Source organism: Choristoneura fumiferana, chromosome Z, assembly GCF_025370935.1.
Source record: "Choristoneura fumiferana chromosome Z, NRCan_CFum_1, whole genome shotgun sequence".
Lineage (NCBI taxonomy): Eukaryota > Metazoa > Arthropoda > Insecta > Lepidoptera > Tortricidae > Choristoneura > Choristoneura fumiferana.
In genome coordinates this window covers 17,464,958-17,484,702 of record NC_133472.1, presented here as the reverse complement: position 1 = coordinate 17,484,702, position 19,745 = coordinate 17,464,958, and the positions used below count along the sequence as shown (strand labels likewise).

Sequence of the window (19,745 nt, the reverse complement as noted above, 5' to 3'; positions counted from 1 at the left end):
TCACAGTTGGCCAGTGGAACTACTTATATACCTACCATAACAAGTAATTCACGCGTTGAGATTCGATTACTTTAACACAGCTAAGCAATTTATGCTCGTCACAATTCATATGGTGATGTAGAACAGATGGTGAAACACTAGGACTCCTCAACAATTAACTTCTCTAAAACGGGAAATGCGATCTTGTGTAAAAGGTGACGAACAGTTAAAATTAAACTATTTAACTTTGATTAGTTAAACCAAAAAGCGAGAAAAAAATATAACAAATAATTTTACCGAGTACAAAAAACCAGGAAAATAGGTTTGAATCTGATTGAAGTCGGTGCCTCAGCACGAGCCAACACGAGTAGACCTATAGTCGTGTATCTTGCATAAATACTATTTATTGGGTTAATATCACTTGATGGCTCGTAATAAGCCTGTCATCATCATGTCAGCCGAAAGACGTCCACTGTTGGACATAGGCCTCCCCCAAGGCTCTCCACTCAGACCTCAGGTCTCGTGCTTTCCGCATCCACCGCGATCCCGCGATCTTAACCAAGTCGTCGCTCCATCTTGTTGGAGGCCTACCGACAGCTCGTCTCCCGGTCCGCGGACGCCATTCGAGAACCTTCTGGCCCCATCGGCAACATTATTTTCATGGTTTTTTTCTTGTGCAAGGACTTGAACTATATAAACGTTAGGTAACCTTCTTACTAGGGAGGTATATTACAAAAAAAAACAATTTAATTAAAAAGATTTATTCTATTCATTATAAGAGAGAATCTTAATTTTAAGCTTTTAAGCAATGGTCAAAATAATCTATATTTATTGCGTACCATGCCAAGGATTGTAGTTAAAAATTGTTAATTTGTGGGCAGTGGTTCCCAATGTGTGGCATACCATCAAAGGTCTAGAACAGCTAAAATAGGATTCACAAAAGATTCTACCTACTGCTCAAAAATCTCATTGAATTGCCTACTTAAAATTGTAATAATACATTTTTTTTTAACCTTGAGCTCGCTGTTTCAATTAATCATGTTATCAAAGAGGTTCCTGGTTAAAAAAGGCAGGGAACCACCGTTCATAAGAGGCAAATATAAAATCCACATGTCAGGTGCCTGTGCAAAGAACATTCTTTATAAAACAAATATATGTATTATAAATACAAAGCAGCAGGTTACATTTAACTACATACAACTGGGCTTAATCCAAATAAAAATAAAGACAGAATTTTGTAAATAATCAAGTGAGGCCGACGTACGCGTAGCTAGTTCGCTTGGAGTAATTCATTGTTGCAGTTTTACTGGCTGCACTTAGGCACTTGTAAAACTCTGGCTTTAATTTGGTCTACTTTCGGGCCCATATCTCCTAATGACAAACATTGCAAACAGTGGGACATTAATTGTAAATTTAATAACAAGTACTAAAATGTAACAACAATGTCATTTGTATCTTCCCAATGTAGGAGCCTAATCTCATAAGCTTGTAGCTTTGTACGAATTATGCAGAATATTTAAAATTGCTAAAATATTCATAACAACTCTTATATTTCTTAATCTACTATCACAACTAAACAAAATACAAAGTAAAAAATATGAACATCTATTCTTATAAATATTTAACATGTAAAATACCAAAGGATTTGGAAAACTGAATGTGAAGCCTGTGGCCCAGTCAAAGCAATTGCTTTTTGCAATTAAAAGGGGGACTTGGAACACATTCTGTGTGGCAAATCCTCAACTGTTTCAAATGTCACATTAAAATTAACATAATATACATTAATGATCACTCTTTATCTATTGCCAGCAGTTCAGAGCGTGCTATACAGTGGTGAATAAGTTGCTTGACCCCGGGCATCCACATGCCTACAGCACTGACATGGTTCACCATCAAAGATTTGTGAATCTCATCTGCCTTGTCAGGGACGTCATCTCTTAGAGCTGAAAAATAATATGGAATTAACATTAAACTATTATTAACAGTCTTAACAATCTTATAATAATTATTTTGGCTTCTTGTGACAAGTGGATAGTGACAAGTATGCATTTAGATTGACATGATGCAAATAATAATGCAATTTTATGAAGGCCTGTGCACTGCTGAGGGATACATTTATTCAGACAGTCAGTGTAGTTGTTTAGGTTGAATTTCACTTATTATTTTATTATTAATTTAATGGTACAATTACCACAAGCCAACTCCTTCATCTGTTCTTGTACATCATGATTGAACTTCCCGTCTCTCCACATTTGCTCCATTATCCTTACTCTTCTCTTTATGTCATTTGATTTTGATCCTAATTCAGAACTAGCTTCTAAAAGTTGCAGTAAGATTTTACTGACTTCTTCGAGAATATGTTCATTGGTAAGGCATGAACTAGAACCACTAGGCTGATTGTGGTGTAGACTGTTAGCTGGCGTTGGCGCAGGAGGGGCGATAAGCGCGACATTTGGCATCGGCGGCAGGTTGACGGGGGGCAACGTTACTGGACTAACGTTTGCACCCGATAAAGGAAACGCCACCCTTTTGTTTAAAAAGTTTCGTGGCTTTGGAGGAGTTTGTGTTGGATCATAAGAAATCTTTGGTGGATCATTCCAACCTGGCTCAAACGATACTAAAAATAAAAAGTCAAGTTAACAAACTATTTTGTAGTTAAATGTTATAAAAGAAGTATTAAACATTTAAGAAAGTACAAATTTATACCTTTGCTATTGTTGGCGGATTCCATTTTCAGCAGTGAAGAAGCATAAAACTAATAGTGGAAAATATACGAAAAAATAGTTTGTCTAATAAATAAGGAAAGTACATAAAACCAAACCAGCTGGCGTGGGACCACTGAGGACACCGATACCTATTATCATCGCTATTGTAATCGCTATTATTGCAAATATAGCAATCAATGACAGTGTCAGACTACTAGGTACTACAAAATTCGAAGTTCGTGTCGTTCCGTTCCGTCCCTCTGACACTTCTATTTAATACGAGTGAGAGAGGCGGTACGATACGAAGTACTTTGGTTTTCGCATTTAGGAGACGAACTTCGAGTCTCCAGTTTCGTAGTAGCCCTGCTGTTTATGGCTTTGTGCTAGTGCTGCACACTGACGGGAGAAAATCACAGTAATATTCCGAGTCATTCATGAGACGCAACTACAGTCCAATAGCGAGCGAACGAGACGTGTAGTTAATACAGGGTTAGGTTTAGTATCTGTGGCCAAGTGGGCGAACCAAGAGGAACCAAACCACACTGTAGGGCTACTACGAAATTGGTATCGTACCGTCCCTCTCACTCTCGTATTAAATAATATAGCATCAGCGGGACGGTACGAAACTTCGAATTTTCTAGCGAGGGCTGCGCGTTTGGCTCGCGGCTCGCGTGGCGCGGTGGTTGTTGCTTTGGTGTGCGTGCTGTCAAAGCTAGTGTCATTGTCATTGGTTAATCGCTTGCTAGCAATTGAACTGAGCGCATAGATAGATCGCCCGAGTTCAGGGGTTCGAAGCATTAGACGATTTCCATGCTTGTTTATTATAGTAATAGTGACACAAAAATAGTAAAAGTAATGTCTTTCTACAAAATTTCCGACAAACTGCGCCTTTTACTTCTAGCGACCCTGTTCTTAATTCAAGTAACAGAAGGTAAGCTATAGTTCGGTTTCATTATCATCTCGTCCTGCTGGCTTCAATGCGAGCGAATTACGTGGCCCTATCTTATGGGAGGATTTTGTGCCAGGAAACTTAACACTACAAGTAACATTTTTACAAAAAGACCGTGTGTTTCTTGTTTTATTTAGGGTCCAAAGCGGAATTTGTTACATGCGGCACTATATTGAAAATAATGAACGTGGACCTACGGCTGCGGCTGCACTCGCACGACGTGAAGTATGGCTCGGGCTCCGGCCAGCAGTCCGTCACGGCCGTCGACGTGACTGACGACACCAACAGCCACTGGCTGGTGCGCGCTCCTATGGGCGAAACTTGCAAAAGAGGGTATAATAAACATTCTTTTTTATAAATGCTGAAATATTTTCTGATGGCTTGTTTTCAAATTAGGTTTTTCTAACCATTGCCAATGGCAACAAGTGAAAAATATCCATAATTAAAAGCAATATTTAGTTTAGTGGATACAAATGTTTAATCATCTACTCTATCTCAATTTGTATCAGTAAAAATTTTTGTTTTCTGTTAGTGGCCAACCAAAACTAAGTATGGGAGTTTTCATAAAAAAAAGTACCTTTTTTTAAATGTACTTAGTTTTTTTCGCATATAGTTTGTGCCAAGTGTATGAAAAAGTCACAAAACTGATGTTTTTGTTTGGGACATTTTTTCAAACTATCGAAATTGATTGTGCTCTTGATTCTGAGTAGTTCTAAAATTGTTATAAAAATAAATGGTACACATTTTTGCAAAATATACCCATTTGCAGCTGTAACCAAAACAAGTTTATGTTTTAGTTCCGGCCAAAACCTCATTCAAGCTATTCTTTATACATTTTTTAAACTTGCACCTCGCACTTGTGATCAGTCAAAGGACTAAGAGCAGATAAGCAACTTATTTTATTTATGCTTTTGTAAATATGTATTTGTGTTCATTGAAGTGATTATGGGTCCATAGTTCTTAAAAGAGTGAGTATTAATTCATTTCATGTGGAATATCAATGTAGTCACGGAAGACACATGAATGTGTGGGTGAAGTCACTTCATTATGTAGATTGTTCCCAAACGCTACATGAAAGCACATAAACTCTCCAAGACCAAAAGTGTATGTTCAGTCCAACAAACAATCACAAGTTTAGTTATTTTTCTAATAAACAAGACTGTTGCCTTTTTTTAAACCTGTGAATATTTTGTACTGATTTAGTAGGATAGCCACTGATTTCAATTGTCTTTTGCAGGGAACCTATTAAGTGCAATACCAACATTCGCCTTCAACATTTATCCACTAAGAAAAATCTCCACTCACACTATTTCTCTTCGCCTCTGTCGGGTAACCAGGAGGTATCCTGTTATGGCGACGATGGAGGTGAAGGCGACAGTGGCGATCATTGGACTGTTGTCTGCAACAATGATTACTGGAGGAGAGATACTCCAATCAAGTTGAGACATGTTGATACTGCTGTGTGAGTAGCATTACATAATTATAATAGTGTTGTGTGTTATATCTTAACCTCTATGCTATGATGCTGACCATGTTTTATTGCCACAGGTTCCTGGCGGGCTCTGGCCGCACCTTCGGCAGGCCTATCAGTGGTCAGGGCGAAATAGTAGGTATTTCCTCACAGTATGGAGCCTATACGGATTGGGAAGCTAAAGAAGGGCTTTTCGTGCATCCCAGTGACCCACTGACATTTCAACATGCAGCCCACACTGAATTATAATATGGAAAATATGGACTTAATTTATAGCAAAATAATTGTAACATTATGTTACCTATATCTAATGAGGGGTAAAAGACAGGCGAAATATCCCTAGATGGCGTTAGTAACGTGAGATTTTTTTGATGTTACGGCCTTGCTTGCAATTGGCTCATTTATTTCACGATGCGATGTGGCTCATTTAGTTTAGGCAATTGCAAGCAAGACTATAACGTCATAAAACCCCACGATACTAACGCCATCTAGCGGTATTTCGCTTCTCTTTTGGCCCTCGTTTATTCAACACAACATATTTATTGTTATGTTTTACCTTCAGTACTGCGATATTTGTCTTACTTAAGATTTTCTTTGTACAGACAAAATAATTTACATTGGTCAAGTGGTAGTTATTGATATCTGCCACGACGGAGCTTGCAAAAATATCTGTCACATCCTACTGGCCCTAGAAATAGAGTCGTATCAGATATTTATGCAGGCTTGTTGTGTCAGATGTTGGTGCTGGTGACTGTACTGCTTATGACTTCTTGTAGCGCATTCCCAGTGTTAAAATTGGTAGCTTGCCTAAGCGCCAACTACTTCAACATTCGAAGATTACCAAGAACGGAAATGCAACCAATAAATCCAATAGAAAGATTTATCAAGTTATTCATAAAGATGTTGGGTAGGGCAAATAATGTGTTATTTAATGTATGAAAAAAAAAATAGAATGTAGCTTGAAATAAATTTAATGTCACAATTTGATTGTTCCTGAGGTTCTCTAATTTCACGCTTATTCCAAAATCATTGCTAACAAAAGTGTTATGTGATATTTATTTCTAAGTAATGCCCACTAAAATGTATAGTCAGCTTCAAGGATCCCTCGACCTCGAGATGCTTAGATAAACCGTAATGTGCAATGTTAACTGACAAGAGCCTTAGAGCGTTGTCCGATATATTTGAGCGCTTTGGCCACGTCATATATAAGGATATTCGATGCTGACTATACTTACTATATATTGGTTTTGTGTAAGACATTTTGCTACGAATCAAATTCTGAAAATGACGAAACTGTCAAAACAATTAAACTAAAGTGTGTAGTGAGTTCGCAGTTTTATTGGGTGTTTAATATGTATTTAAGTATGTATCTATCTATATAATTAATAATTATATTTATCCGTTGCTTAGTACCCATAACACAAGCTTTGCTAAGCTTACTTTGGGACTAGGTTAATTGGTGTGAATTGTCCCGTGATATTTATTTATTTATTATTTATTGTACCGTCTTTAACTCAAGTTGTGACACGCAGGTGTGTTTAGACATAGCCTGTTTGTATTCGACACGCACATGAGATAGTAAATTGGCTGGAGTGTGACCTCACCCAGATTCCTCATAATATAATTATAGTTTTTTTTTGCAAGCTATCGTGTCACTTCGTATCATATCGTGTCGTGTGTTGTGCAGGTGGTAGGACCTTGTGCAAGGTCCGCCCGTATTGTTACCACCATCTTGCTCGCTAATTCTGCCGTGAAGGAGCAGTGCTTGCACCGTTGTGTTTCGGCGTGGAGAGTAAGACAGCCGGTGCAATTACTAGCACTTGAGGTATCCCATCTTAGGCCTCTAGGTTGGCAACGCATAGATGTTTATGGGCGGTGGTTGATCTCTTACCATCAGGAGACCCACTTGCTCGTTTGCCATCCAGCCGAAAAAAAAACACGTCATGTAAAACGGCCACAAAATATTTTGATCATTTATTTTTGAAACCCACTGAACACATCTATGAGCCGATTATGACTTTGGCCGACGCCGATTAGTCGGTTGTAAAGAAGGAATTTCCGTGACGCCTCGTTAACCGGCTGTAAGCCTGGAAGCGTGTTGGAACCTGTTTATTTATTTATTTCGTATTATTTCTAGATTTTTTACCTTTTATTTCTTTTACCTGGCTATCATTGGCTGTGTATCTGCGCAAAAAAAAAATTAAATTAAATTTAATGGCGTCAAAAAGAAAGTCTAGTGTATCGGTTTTTAGGGTTCCATAGCCAAAATGGCAAAAACGGAACCCTTATAGTTTCGCCATTTCTGTCTGTCTCTCCGTCCGCGGCTTTGCTCAGGGACTGTCAATGCAAGAAAGCTGTAATTTTGCACGAATAAATATGTAAACTATGCCGACAAAATGGTACAATAAAAAAATGAAAAAATTTTTTTAGTTTACCTCCCATAGACGTAGTGGGGGTGATTTTCTTTCTCATTCAACCAAGTAGTGTGGGGTATCGTTGGCTAGGTCTTTTAAAACCATAACGGGGTTGTTCAAACGATTTTTCGATTCAGTGATTTGTTTGCAAAATATTCAACTTTAAAGTGCAAAATTTCATTAAAAGCGAGCGTCCCCTCCCCCCTCTAACAAACTTACAAGGAGAAGTATAACTGCTAAGTTTTCTTGAGAATTATTAGTAGTTTAAGAGTAAATAGCAGCCTAATGTATAAAATATACCTAAACTTGGAATATTCCGTACAAAATAAGAAATCCTTAGAAAAATATTACTTATTTTTTTCGTAATGGCTACGGAACACTATTTCGGGCGTGTCCGACACGCTCTTGTCCGGTTTTTTTAACAATTAGACAATGATTCCCGTGAAGTCAAGTGTAACTAATGCCAAATAATAATTTCTCGTGGTGGTTGCGTGATGGGCAAGGAAAAACAGTAAATACTATAAGACGAAGTAAATACTGAAGAGCTTAAGGTTTTTATGTAATGTAATTCCCTCTCTGCGTATACATGAAAATGAATATTTTATTGAAAAATACATGTAAAGTAAGAAGCCGGATAGTCGGCACATCTCTAATGAAAATTAGGCCACGATACCATCAATAGACTATCACTATCGCAACAACATCGGAACTTCCTTCCTTCGCGCTGTCATCGTTCATCCACGATTACCTCTCATATTTAGTTTTCTAGATTTTTTTACCGTACAAGTCAAAACCTACTAAGTAGACACTGGCAAAATTGTCCTCCAATGGACAGAGCCATGTTTATTAAACAAAAAGAACAACAACCATGCCTTCCCGAAAAAAAAAAACGAATCTTTTGCGAAAGTCTCGCAACGCATTGAGGCTACAAGGGGCACGGTCTCATTCACCATAAGTCTGAGGAAGAGCGCGGCGAGAGACTCAGGAGCGCTCTAGCCAGGCAGGCCGCTTCGCTTTCGGCTAAAACGGCAAGCCAGCGCGAGTCTGGGTTGCGATCCCAAAGACATCGTACAATCTTTAATATCGCGCGATGTAGGAAAATAGTAAGGGATGATTTAAAATCTCATTCCTTAAGCATTATAGATGTGAAACGGGGTGATCAGATTTTTTAGTGGATTGTTTAGCCTTAGCCGTAGTTTGAAGAGATTTTTCGAAAATCCCACGGAAACGGGCAAATGCGGGATTATTATCCTCATTCCTATGGAGTATTGTGTAAATATAAAAATCTACGCAGACGAAATCGCGGGAAAAAGCTAGTTAAAGAATATATCAATATCTATATTATTATATGTATGTTCAACTATTGTAGTTATGTCACTATAACTACTTTTTTACATTTTAAAAGTTGACAGAAATGCAGACTAAAATCAAACCATGTTATCCATAACTTTGTATGGCCGAAGAACTCTGTAGCCCAGGTACTTAAATTTAGAACATAAACCACAATTTTAAGTGATTATTTATTTTTTTCGTACCACTGAAGCATGCAAACAAATTCTTAAAAAAGTAAACGTAAATGGCTCCTAAATCAACATCATCACTACTTCAAAACGGCACATAGTAAAACGCTAACGTTAAATATTAACATTTAAGAATAACAAATAGTTGATTAATTGTTTCAAATCAAATAAATTTCATGTAATAATTTCAAATACTCAGGCATTCAATTCAAACCTTGAGACGAAAGAAGATATAAAGAATAAACGCATAGATCTTAAGTTTTACACTATTAAAAAACAAATTGAATAACTGTTTAAGTTTTGAGTAGGATTGTTTGTCTGACCACGCATTATAATGGGTTCCGTGGTTGAAACTAAATATAAATGATTACTATAATAATCGCTCAGCCGCCAACACAAAAGAAAATAGTGGCGGTTCCATACTTCCGTGAAAGAACCACTTTTTGGCGTTGTTTCCGAAATCAAAAGACATGTTCAAACCAATTTTCGTTAAAAGTATTTGTTACGCACAATTCACCTTGATTTTTCCATATACATACAAAGTATATAATGTATTTTTGTTTTTGATGCCAGTCTCTATTAACCTAATCATTTTTGACCGAATCAAATATTTTCAAAAGTTTCGTAATTTAACTAGATAGAAAGTTGCTGTCAATGAACTCCAAAATTTAATTTACATGGCGTTGTTAACATACGGATGGACGGACAGGCTGACAGTCAGACAGGATGAGACTATTAGGGTTTCGTTTTCGCCACGTCAGCTATAAAACATTAAAAACCAAGTGGCTCTATTTACGTGTTATTATTTAGCTATAATTCTAATAATATTCCGTTATTCACAAGTCAAGATATTCCAGTTCAAAGGTCGCGATAATTACTTTTCTATGATTATTTACATTTTTATTTCCATAGTGTAGTTGACTATTAATCTGGCATAATGGTAAAATACTCACATCGCGGTATACAAAGAAAACTGGATTCGAAGTTTTAAATAAACTTCAAAGGCGGAGCTATTTACGTTAATCTCTTGCGTAGATTATTGGGAAAAATATTGCTTCAGAACCTTTGTCAAAAGTAAACACCATATTTTCTAAATGTTGAAAATAACAAGTATTTATTTTTATTACAAATAATAAATGTAATCTTTCAAAAGCGAGTACATCTGCACAAAAAAAAAGATAACCCACCAATACATCATTAATAGTACCTATTCTCAACTCAAATTTTAAGTTTCTCTTAGCTATATTGCTACAATGATATTGAATCTTAGAGCAAATATATCCCCATCTCTGATACAAAGCAAGTAAATAATTTTTCAAACTTTAAATCACGATATTTTATGCAGTTCAGTGCTTGGCCTCAGTAGATTTTGAGACAAGCTCGCACAAACCCATCTAGCTTGCTTACACTGCATTAAAATATATAAATAATATAAACAAGCAAAATAAATGTAGCAACAGTCCTTGTACTATTATTTGTTCTGTGGCAACAGTTAAACAACTTTTTGGTATTGTTCTTGAATTTTTCCAAAAAATGGTTTTTAAATATTGCGTTTATACAAATATTCATGTACAGTCGCCATCAGATATTTCAGACCGGCCAAGGTGGTCAAAAATATCGGCACATGCACTCTATTATTAATTAAGGCATTTGTTAGTAATTTACTTCAAAAGCTTAAATTCCTTGTAGAGATTCACCAGATCGCATTTCACCTCGATCGTAAATTTAATTTTAGCGTGTTGTCACAATCGTTTAATTTTATAGTCTCATTTCACCTCTATCGTCCATTTAAGTATCGCGTTGTGTCTCAATCGTGAACGAAATGCGTCGAGGGTAAAATAATACACGACAAATGAAATGCTTCATATGAATTATACTATTATTGTAAAAAGCTACGCGAAAAATTGAGTCACGTATAAGATTCTACTGAAATTTTATTAGATCGAGGTGAAATGCGATCCGTTAAATCGCTACAAGGAATTTATGCTTATTGATCACCTTGGCCGCTCCGAAATATCTAATGGCGACTGTCACAAATTAGAATTACAGGTCTAGTGAATAACGTTTTTCCATCGTATTTTGTCGGGATAAGTTAAGAGCGTTTATACCTGCTGAGCTGGCAACGATGCATTTGTGTTAGTTTTTCTCGATTATTCCATAAAAATTGAATAAAAATTAAAAATGTTGTCTGTTAGAACTCTTCTTAATATATATGTTAATGTGTCTGCTCCAATAATTATTCGTGACAGACTTTTATTTCCTTTAAAAACCGGTCATAAACATTAGTTCGTTTTTAAAGAAAATAAAAGTCTATCACGAATAATTATTGGAGAAGACACATTAACGTATATATTAAGAAGAGTTGCGCTCAGCAGGTATAAACGCTTCCTATAAGCTTCAGTAAACTTGAGTTAGCTAGTCTAGTTGAGAAAGCAACATAAAATATGCACTTTTCCGACAAAATACATTCTGTCTTAATTAACATGGTAATTTCATTGAATGAAGTATTTGACAATTCGTGTATGTTACGGGTCAGTTATAATAAGGTATTTTTAACTATCCAGGCAAAAAAGAAGATTTATTGCATTTTTAGTATAATTTCTTCAATAATCTAGCTAATGCCCACCCATGGCTCCGCTTGCGTGACTGACAGGTATTTGGTTATTTATTAATTTAATATAATCATAATATAAAATGTCAAGCTGAAGGTAGTCAAGTTTACATAGATATATTAATTAATTAAACGAAGAATTCAATATTAAAGTGACTGATAATGATGATGTTATTTGACTTCTTCACTATTATTTCAGGAATCTGGATCTGAGGTGTCATTTTTAGTGTATCTAATTTCGCATATGAACATTTATAATATAAGTTATGGACTAAGATACAATTAATTCAATGAATTTGTTCTATTAATTGTATTTAATATTAAAGATTTTATTATAATGCGTTCAGCCATTTTTGTGCGATAGAATAACAACAAATATCCAAATTTATACATTTATGTAATAAATTAATAATATTAAATAAATCAAACGCAAATAGAAAAGAAAATAGCAGGATACAAACAATTATAAGTATTATTTATTATGTGTATTGATAAATTAAGTATAGGGAGCCAATTTTAACAACACCAAAAAGTCGAATATACGAAACGAATTTCTGCGAACTTTGGCTAAGACTGTTGCAAGTGACGGACTTGAGACTAAGGTTTATGAAAATTCTCGGCTTTCCATTTATTTATAGTTTTGCTTGTTTGCATCTGGTTTTTCATAGTACATTTCCAAATTTATTATATAATCAATAAATCAATACTAACGAAAATGCATAGTAAGCGACTTTTTGTCTTGTCTTTTTTAAATTAAGATCTAGTCGCGGTTGTGTTACATAAAGGCAGTGCGAAGAGATTTGACGGGGACAACTTAATACAATAAACACGTTTAATTTATTTCTATGCCACAGAAACGTTCAAGTCGGTTAATGATTACAGTGACATATACTGTAAATTAGTATTCTTTATTCTTTAGACGGATCCGGAGCGCGGAGTTAGACCATATAGAAGAATATTCCTAATACATAAAGTATATTACCAAGGCCATATTCGACGGGCAGGATACTCGCCTCGTCATTTTCATTGTTTGTGAGCGGACTACACTGCACTGCCCCAGTGAATATGAATCGCAGTGAGATCACTGCTCTAATACTTCCTTAAATAAATTATTTCAAACCATACAAAACTTCTATGATCCTAGATGAGATTGTCAGAGCAAAGGTCATAGTCGGTTTTCCATAAGAGCTCAGCCTTTAGATGTACTTTTTTTAAAGTATTTTTTATTGTTTTCTTGTTGTTAACATGGGAGGTAAAATATTGCACGGGCTTAGGAAAGTGTTTTTGTTTTTATTTAATAATAAACATATATGTATGAAATGAATACAAAACGCTTATTTTTTTGCTTTACTATATTCGTGAAAAAAATATTGGTCCTAGTTCCTATCAAATTAGCACTGTATCGGCGGTATGTTGTGCATTCAATAAAAGTGTTTTTCCATTAACCTGTCCTCTCCCAGAGGCACAAATTTGTGCCCAAATTCCTTTGATCCTGTTATCCTGGGAGATGACAGATTAACGCATACAACCATAACCATATTAAATATACCTACTATTATAAATTACTTTAAAAACACTCATAACTCAAACTCTGTCCTGTCCTAATTATGGCGGTCATACTGAGATAAAGTGATATTCACTATAACGTAATAAGTACTTAAAAAAGTCTATTTAATGCAAACGCGGATTTAGTATGGAAAGCCTAGTATATTGCAGTTAGTAGAGTACTGCAGTTAATAGCGAGCGCAGCGCTAGACATGCAATCAAGCGCAGCGGGGCAGGCGGTAAGCCCGGCGCTGTCTCCCGGATCAATTACTGAAATTTAGTTCCAGATCAATTCTACCTCAAAAGCAATGTCAGTTTAATTAAATGATTGTAATACTATAACATTGAATACCTCTATATTAATTTTCAAAACATTTCAATTCCATATTTGAGCAGGTCGGGAGTCAACATTATTTTACTCCTTCGTTAACAACAAGATATTTAAGTAAGTTTCTACATTAATTTATTATAAGTTATGTACTTCAGAGCTACGTGATTATTATATTATATAAAATCAAGTAAGTCACCATCTAGATGATCTATTTCAATGCACAGAATTATGACAGCTGTTATTTCAATACTTAATCCATACCGCCGACTATATCCATATAGCCTTGTTATATCATATAGGCAATTTTATTGATATAGAAAGCGTGTCGATAAATATAATAACTAAAACAAAAAATACCGTAAGTACAATGATAAGAAAACATTAAAAAGTTAGGTTCTAGAAATTGATTACATGAGAACGTTTTCAAGTGGTTATAAAAATAATATCATAAACTAGGCTGCTAAAATCTGACAGTCAATAACAAATGTTCAAAAACGTGGATTTAAACCGATTTTGAGTGGACATAGCCTTCTACTGACAGTTGACACGCATCTTCAGATTGTACAGCCCTGCTAACCAATCACTCTCAGTACTCAACTGAGTTGGTACTTTTATCCTCGTCACAGTGGAGGAACATACGTGAATTAATTAACTATAATGTAAACGTATCCGCTAGATGCGACAGAGGTTAACTCTGTTTAGAGGAGTAAGTGAGAACACTGTTAAGCTTCTCTAGGGCATAGCCAAGGTTGCTGAACAGTTTCTGGTCACAGCCGTGCTTCTCGATGGTGCTGAATCGGAATGTCCGGAAGTTTTTCTCCACGTCGATGTAAGTCACTGCCTGCATCAGCGGGCAAAGTATAATTTTTGTGTGGTCTTTGAAATTTATCTGCAAAAAGCAAACAAAGTTTAGTTTTTCCCATTCAAGTTTGGTACCTATATACAATGAGTGCAGATAGTGCAGTGAGTGTAATGTAACCTGTAGAGTCCCGTTGGTGAGGTACATGATGACCGCGAGGGTGGACCGGAACCACTGGTGCAGATGCGGCAGGCGCGACAGCCCGTCGCTCTCGCGCACCGGCACCGAAGCTCCTGCCGGCGCAACATTCACATCGGGTCACAAACAAAAAAACACATTTTACAATTTCTACTCATCAATATCCGGAATAAGGCCACTAATGCATTTTTCATCTCTCCTGTTCAGAAAGTTTAATTTTCATGGGTAAGATAGCCGGGTGGAAAATTGTGTTTTCATCTCGAGGGTGGAAAGTATTTTTTTTTTTAATTTTTCGATTAGCCACGGAGTCAAAGATAATTGAGTTACGTCAATGACACTTTTTTTTCACGTTTCGGCATGGCCATCTAGATGCATGTCGTGACCAAGGAGCTTATATACAACTACAACACCGGAGGTTGAACGCCGAACATCCGTTTGAAATAAGAAATTTGATCTTTATTACATCACGCACATATTCCATCTCTTTCTTTAGTTAGGTTAAAAAAGGGACGGAAGTCATTAGTGAAATGTGAAAGAAACAGATGGAATATATAAATAAGTAATAAAGGTCAAACTGCTTCTTTCGGCGTTCAACCTCCAGTTTTGTATATAAGCTCCTTGATCGTGACCAACTCGTTTTTTTTTTATAGTTGGCCGTGGCAAGTTGCCAGAGGGGCTACTACGAAACTCGAAAATCGAAGTTCGTATCGCACCGTCCCTTTCGCTCGCATATTAAATGACATAAGCGTCAGCGGGATGGCAACATACGAAGTTCGAGTTTTGCACTTCGTAGTATAGGGCCAGGTTGAAAAGGTACCGTTGGAGGTTGGATATAAGTAAATTCAATTTATTATTATTCTCTTTTTTTTGTAGTATTTTACTTTCCTCACAGTCGAAATGAAAAGTAGAGTGTCTAACTCGGGTGAAATTACCCATTTCCCCTCGAACTATTGGCGTTCTCACTTCGTTCGAGCGCCAGAAATATCTCGGGTGAAATGGGTCACTTTCCACCCTTGGTTATCAATCTACTATTGTTCATATTTTATTATCTTTCTTACGCATTCTGCTGACATAATGATTACTTTAGTTGTAGCTGTGGTAGCCTAGTGGTTTAGTCTACGGCCCCTCAAGCGAGGGTCTCGAGTTCGAGCCTGGGCTCGCACGAGTTTATTGGAATCTATGCGCGAAATTACACGTGCAATTTAGCATGAACTTTAAGGTAAAGGAAAAAATCGCGAGGAAACCTGCACACACCTGCGAAGAAATAGTACGTGTGTGAAGTATCCAACCCGCGTGGGTAGTACGGTCCAAGCCGTCTCATTGTGAGAGGAGGCCTGTGCCCTGCAGTGGGCGTATATATAGGCCGAGGTCTTTTGAAACAGAGATTTACTTAAACATATTCAATACACTGAAAAAAATATTTATCAAGTAAGATAAATAAAAGAAAAATAAATAAAAACGAACATCGAAAAATATAAATTAAATGTGAATTAAATGGTTAGTTTAACAAATACTGATTAGTGATACCTAAATGTATAAATTAGACTTACCTGCTTTCATTAGGAAATCAGTCATATATCTTCTAAAATAACTAAGAAGTTTCATCTTTTTGAAGAGCTCTTGTGGATATTCATCCATCGTCATATATATCTCTTGACCTTCGCGGGTGATGAAGTGTACGTTCCTGTTGATTATAATCATGATATAAGGGAAAGTGTATGATAAAATGACCTAACCGTAAGGTAGTTGACTTTACACGTTCTGTATATAATAATATGTTACAGATCTATTGAATAATGTTTTGCCATCGTATTGGGTCGCAACTTGCTCTCTCAACTAGCTTACTGAAGCAAGATAAATACGAACTTATACGTAAAATACGATGAAAAAACATCATTCAATACATCTGTACACGTTACACTGGGAGATCACATTACACACCAGAGACCTAATTAAAAAGTCGTTAGGTGAATATTTTGATAAAATCATATTTCATGCAGCTGATCTTTGTACGACTAAGTCATTGATGAGTCCGATCAGTTCGCGGTGCTTTACTGCCAGCCGCACTCGAACACGAAGAATTCCGTACGGCCGCACAAAAGAAAAAACACGTTTCTTGTCTGGGTATCAATTTCAATTCTTACTTTATTTCGTACTAACTGGTGCCCGTGGCCTCGCGCCCGATGTATTTTTTTTATATCTTCTTTTATAAGAACCTTCTCCTGACAATAGCAAACACAACAAAAAAGAATTAGCGAAATCGGTCCAGACGTTCACGCGTGATGCCGTGACCAAGGGAAATAGGGATTTATTTTTGTATATTAAAGAAGAAGATTGATTATTTCTTGTTATAGTAACCAAATGGAAAACTCTCCAACGAGCTTTATATCCCAGTGAGGAATAACAGGCACACATCATCATCATAGTAACCTAATACACCATCATTGACAGTTGAATGTGTCGGCTTATTACGTGTTAAATGATAGGAACCATGTGACAATTAAACAATCAGACAGCAGAGGCTTCTCGTTTGTTTATGGAATCCTGAAAAGGAATTATTTTCAACCCAAAATTGATTAACTAAACGAGATGTTTTTGAGTTAACGTCGGTCGCGCATCTGCGTCGCGCTAAAGCTTGAAACACACAGAGAGCGGTGAGAGTTGTAATATTCGAGCTAACACAGAATACTGCGCTACGCTTATTTCCCGCGCGGTATTCTGTGTGCCCTTTCATGTTAGCTCGAATATTACAACCGGTACCGCCTTAGCGCCGCGCCGCACCACCGCACCGCCTCCGCCGTCAGTGTGTTTCTAGCATAAAAGATAAGGGGCGATAGTTTCGTTAGACTTACACTCCATTGGCCAGCATGACAATCTTGGTGGTGTCGTTGAACATGACGCCCACCGACTCGTCACAGAGCTGGTAGCCGAAGCCGTATTTGTCGCTGTAGTCCACCCACTTGCCGACCCACACGAGAGGCTGCGCGGCCGGGTCGCTCAGCTCGTCCGTCAGAACATCCGGTCGGCACTTCAGCTGTACACAGACACAATAAATAGCCAAGAGCTGGAAATCGGCGCGGTTAAGAGCCTTGCAATCTCGCTATGTGCGAGCTGACTACGTGAAGGATAATAAACTTCCGACCAAATGTACACGAGTAATACATAACTTTTTAGTAGAGATGTACCGACTAATAGGAAAAGCCTACTATCCTATTAGGCACTTTATGAGTTACTAGAAATTATACTAATGAAGATCATTATCTGTTTATAATTACAACAGTAGAAGCTGTTACTTAAAACTAAATTAAATCTAGAAACGGCTCCCGTGGTATTGTGCTAAGAATGTTGGCAGCGTTACCTCGTTGAATAGCTATGGTAATTGTTTGAGAGAGATATCGAGCGGCGCTTTGATCTCTAGTTATGTCAACCAGGCGCTTCTGCAAATCTTTCAATAGTCTATGTGCGCCAGGGCCCCATGGAGCCAGGGTAGCAAAGGTATTTGCTAAGATTATGAAACAAGTTGGTCAGTGTAATAAGGAATTCACTGAAACGTACACAAAATAAACTTGTCAAAACTGACGGACTGAAATGAACGTTCTCCATTGCACCCGAAATCAGCCGCAATCGTCACTTGAGTCGGCAAGTCGGCAAAATCTATTCTCTACAAATCTAGTCTGCCCATTTTTAAATTTTTTTTAGGCGGCTTGCTCTTTTAGCTTGCGTGATATTTCTGTTCCTTTTATTATCAAGTTTTGTGGCTAACAATAGCATCGGCGACTACTTCAAAAAGCGCAAAGACATACACATACCTTGCTGGAGAGCAGGTGTGTGAGCTGGTCTCGCAGTGCCAACAGGTTCTGTCGGTACGATGGCGGTTCCACGTTGCCCGCGGGCGTCACCATCTCCTCGCGGCCCTCTGTAACAAACACCATATATTCAACAATCTCTCTCGTCAATACCGGAAAAAGAGAGGGGAAAGAATTGCGCAATGTGCATATATTTCTAAACAATCTTGACATAAGCTTTTAAAAAAAACTTTTAAAAACTAGGTAATAGTCTGTTCATGAAAACCATATCCTCAATGCAAGATAAATGAAAAAAAAAAACAAAAAAAATGTGTCAAATTAGCTGACTTTGGTGGCTTCTCATTCCTTTGTTTTCTAATACTTTTTAATCGATGAGAGGGTAAAAATAGTTATTTTCATCTCTCCTTCAGAAAAGTAACTTTTCCTCCCTGACGAGAGGGAGCAAAGTGCAACTTTTCTGTTCAAGGCTTTTTTAAGTATTTTATTTTCTGAAGGAGAGGTGTGAAAAAGTTTATTGCGCCCCCTTTAGCTGTAAGCTCTGCTTTAGCTGGAGTCCCTTACAGCTAAAGGACGATTGGACTATTAAGGTACCATAACTACCACGATATATACGTAATGCGTCGTAGGAGTTACCGTTGGTGTTGATTTCATGTAGCGGGCGGCGCAGGAGCGCTAACTTTTCGAGTTGGTCTGTACGCGGCGCGGTGGTGAGGCAGGAGGGCGGCAGCGCGGCCGGCATGATGCCCGACGTAAAGAACTGGTGCTGCAGCAGCTTGGTCACGGAGGGCCGGTTCGCCGGCTCCTCCTGCAGCTGCATCACTATCATCTCCATCGCGGGCTTGCGGAGAGTCGACGGGATCCTGCAACCAACGCCGCCCAGGTCGATATTCGAGCGTTTTGACCGCTCGGCTCAAACGTTATCCTACGATTATTGCCACCACAAACACAGCATTGGAGCTGACTCTAGTTCTCATAAATTGTTCTTTGAGCATTCATATTATATTACATTGAATACTTGTCAGAATTGCTAAAAAAAACTGTGGTAGCCTACTGGTAAAGCCTAGCCTAGCCTAGCCTAACTAACCTACTAATAGGCTAGCATTTTTTAAGTTTTATGGAACTTATTTGCGGAATAAAATTAATCATATAGTTCCTTCAAAGGAAAATAGAACAACATTTCGATAGTATTTTTCGGATGTCTTTGTTTCATAGTAATAAAAGAATATTAATTATGCATTATAATAAAGGCTTTACTGGTCTAACTATCAATATAAGACGAAAATTCTAAATGTTATGGACCAAGTGATTAATTAAGGGCATTATTTATAATGTCTGGGCATTATGAATAATGACAAGCTATACCGGGCAAAGTGATCATTATTATCTAAACTTCATTATTTATTTGGGCTATTTGATT

At 37.2% G+C, this 19,745-nt stretch overlaps 3 protein-coding genes across 3 annotated transcripts in view; 1 reads left to right on the top strand and 2 right to left on the bottom strand.

Moving 5' to 3' along the window:
- Positions 1 to 730: 730 nt before the first annotated feature.
- LOC141430211 (steroid receptor RNA activator 1) lies at positions 731 to 3,257 on the bottom strand. The gene is made up of 3 exons (XM_074090812.1): positions 2,686 to 3,257; positions 2,171 to 2,596; positions 731 to 1,922 (listed from the first exon to the last, which is right to left on the bottom strand). The coding sequence occupies exons 1-3, from the start codon at positions 2,708 to 2,710 to the stop codon at positions 1,768 to 1,770; spliced, it is 606 nt and encodes a 201-aa protein (XP_073946913.1). The 5' UTR covers positions 2,711 to 3,257; the 3' UTR covers positions 731 to 1,767.
- Positions 3,258 to 3,395: 138 nt separating this feature from the next.
- On the top strand, positions 3,396 to 6,430 carry LOC141430203 (stromal cell-derived factor 2). Its single transcript, XM_074090802.1, has 4 exons — positions 3,396 to 3,615; positions 3,771 to 3,966; positions 4,871 to 5,095; positions 5,182 to 6,430. Exons 1-4 carry the CDS (start codon positions 3,495 to 3,497, stop codon positions 5,351 to 5,353), a joined length of 714 nt encoding a protein of 237 aa, XP_073946903.1. The 5' UTR covers positions 3,396 to 3,494; the 3' UTR covers positions 5,354 to 6,430.
- A 2,373-nt stretch (positions 6,431 to 8,803) lies between these two features.
- Positions 8,804 to 19,745, bottom strand: part of polo (Serine/threonine-protein kinase polo) — a 37,775-nt gene continuing 26,833 nt past the window's right edge. Inside the window, exons 6-11 of the mRNA XM_074090749.1 lie at positions 18,962 to 19,188; positions 18,332 to 18,438; positions 17,375 to 17,556; positions 16,073 to 16,206; positions 14,505 to 14,617; positions 8,804 to 14,414 (exon numbers count right to left, since the gene is read on the bottom strand). Coding sequence (XP_073946850.1) covers positions 14,214 to 14,414; positions 14,505 to 14,617; positions 16,073 to 16,206; positions 17,375 to 17,556; positions 18,332 to 18,438; positions 18,962 to 19,188 — 964 coding nt within the window. The 3' untranslated portion in view covers positions 8,804 to 14,213. The remainder of the gene's footprint in view (positions 14,415 to 14,504; positions 14,618 to 16,072; positions 16,207 to 17,374; positions 17,557 to 18,331; positions 18,439 to 18,961; positions 19,189 to 19,745) is intronic.

Coding starts and splice junctions, on each gene's coding strand:
- LOC141430211 (XM_074090812.1), bottom strand. CDS start 2,710: ATGGAATCCGCCAACAATAGCAAAG. Junction 2,597..2,685: donor ATCCGCCAACAATAGCAAAG/GTATAAATTTGT, acceptor TTTTATTTTTAG/TATCGTTTGAGCCAGGTTGG. Junction 1,923..2,170: donor GATGAAGGAGTTGGCTTGTG/GTAATTGTACCA, acceptor ATTATTTTTCAG/CTCTAAGAGATGACGTCCCT.
- LOC141430203 (XM_074090802.1), top strand. CDS start 3,495: ATGCTTGTTTATTATAGTAATAGTGACACAAAAATAGTAAAAGTAATG. Junction 3,616..3,770: donor CTTAATTCAAGTAACAGAAG/GTAAGCTATAGT, acceptor TGTTTTATTTAG/GGTCCAAAGCGGAATTTGTT. Junction 5,096..5,181: donor AGACATGTTGATACTGCTGT/GTGAGTAGCATT, acceptor TTATTGCCACAG/GTTCCTGGCGGGCTCTGGCC.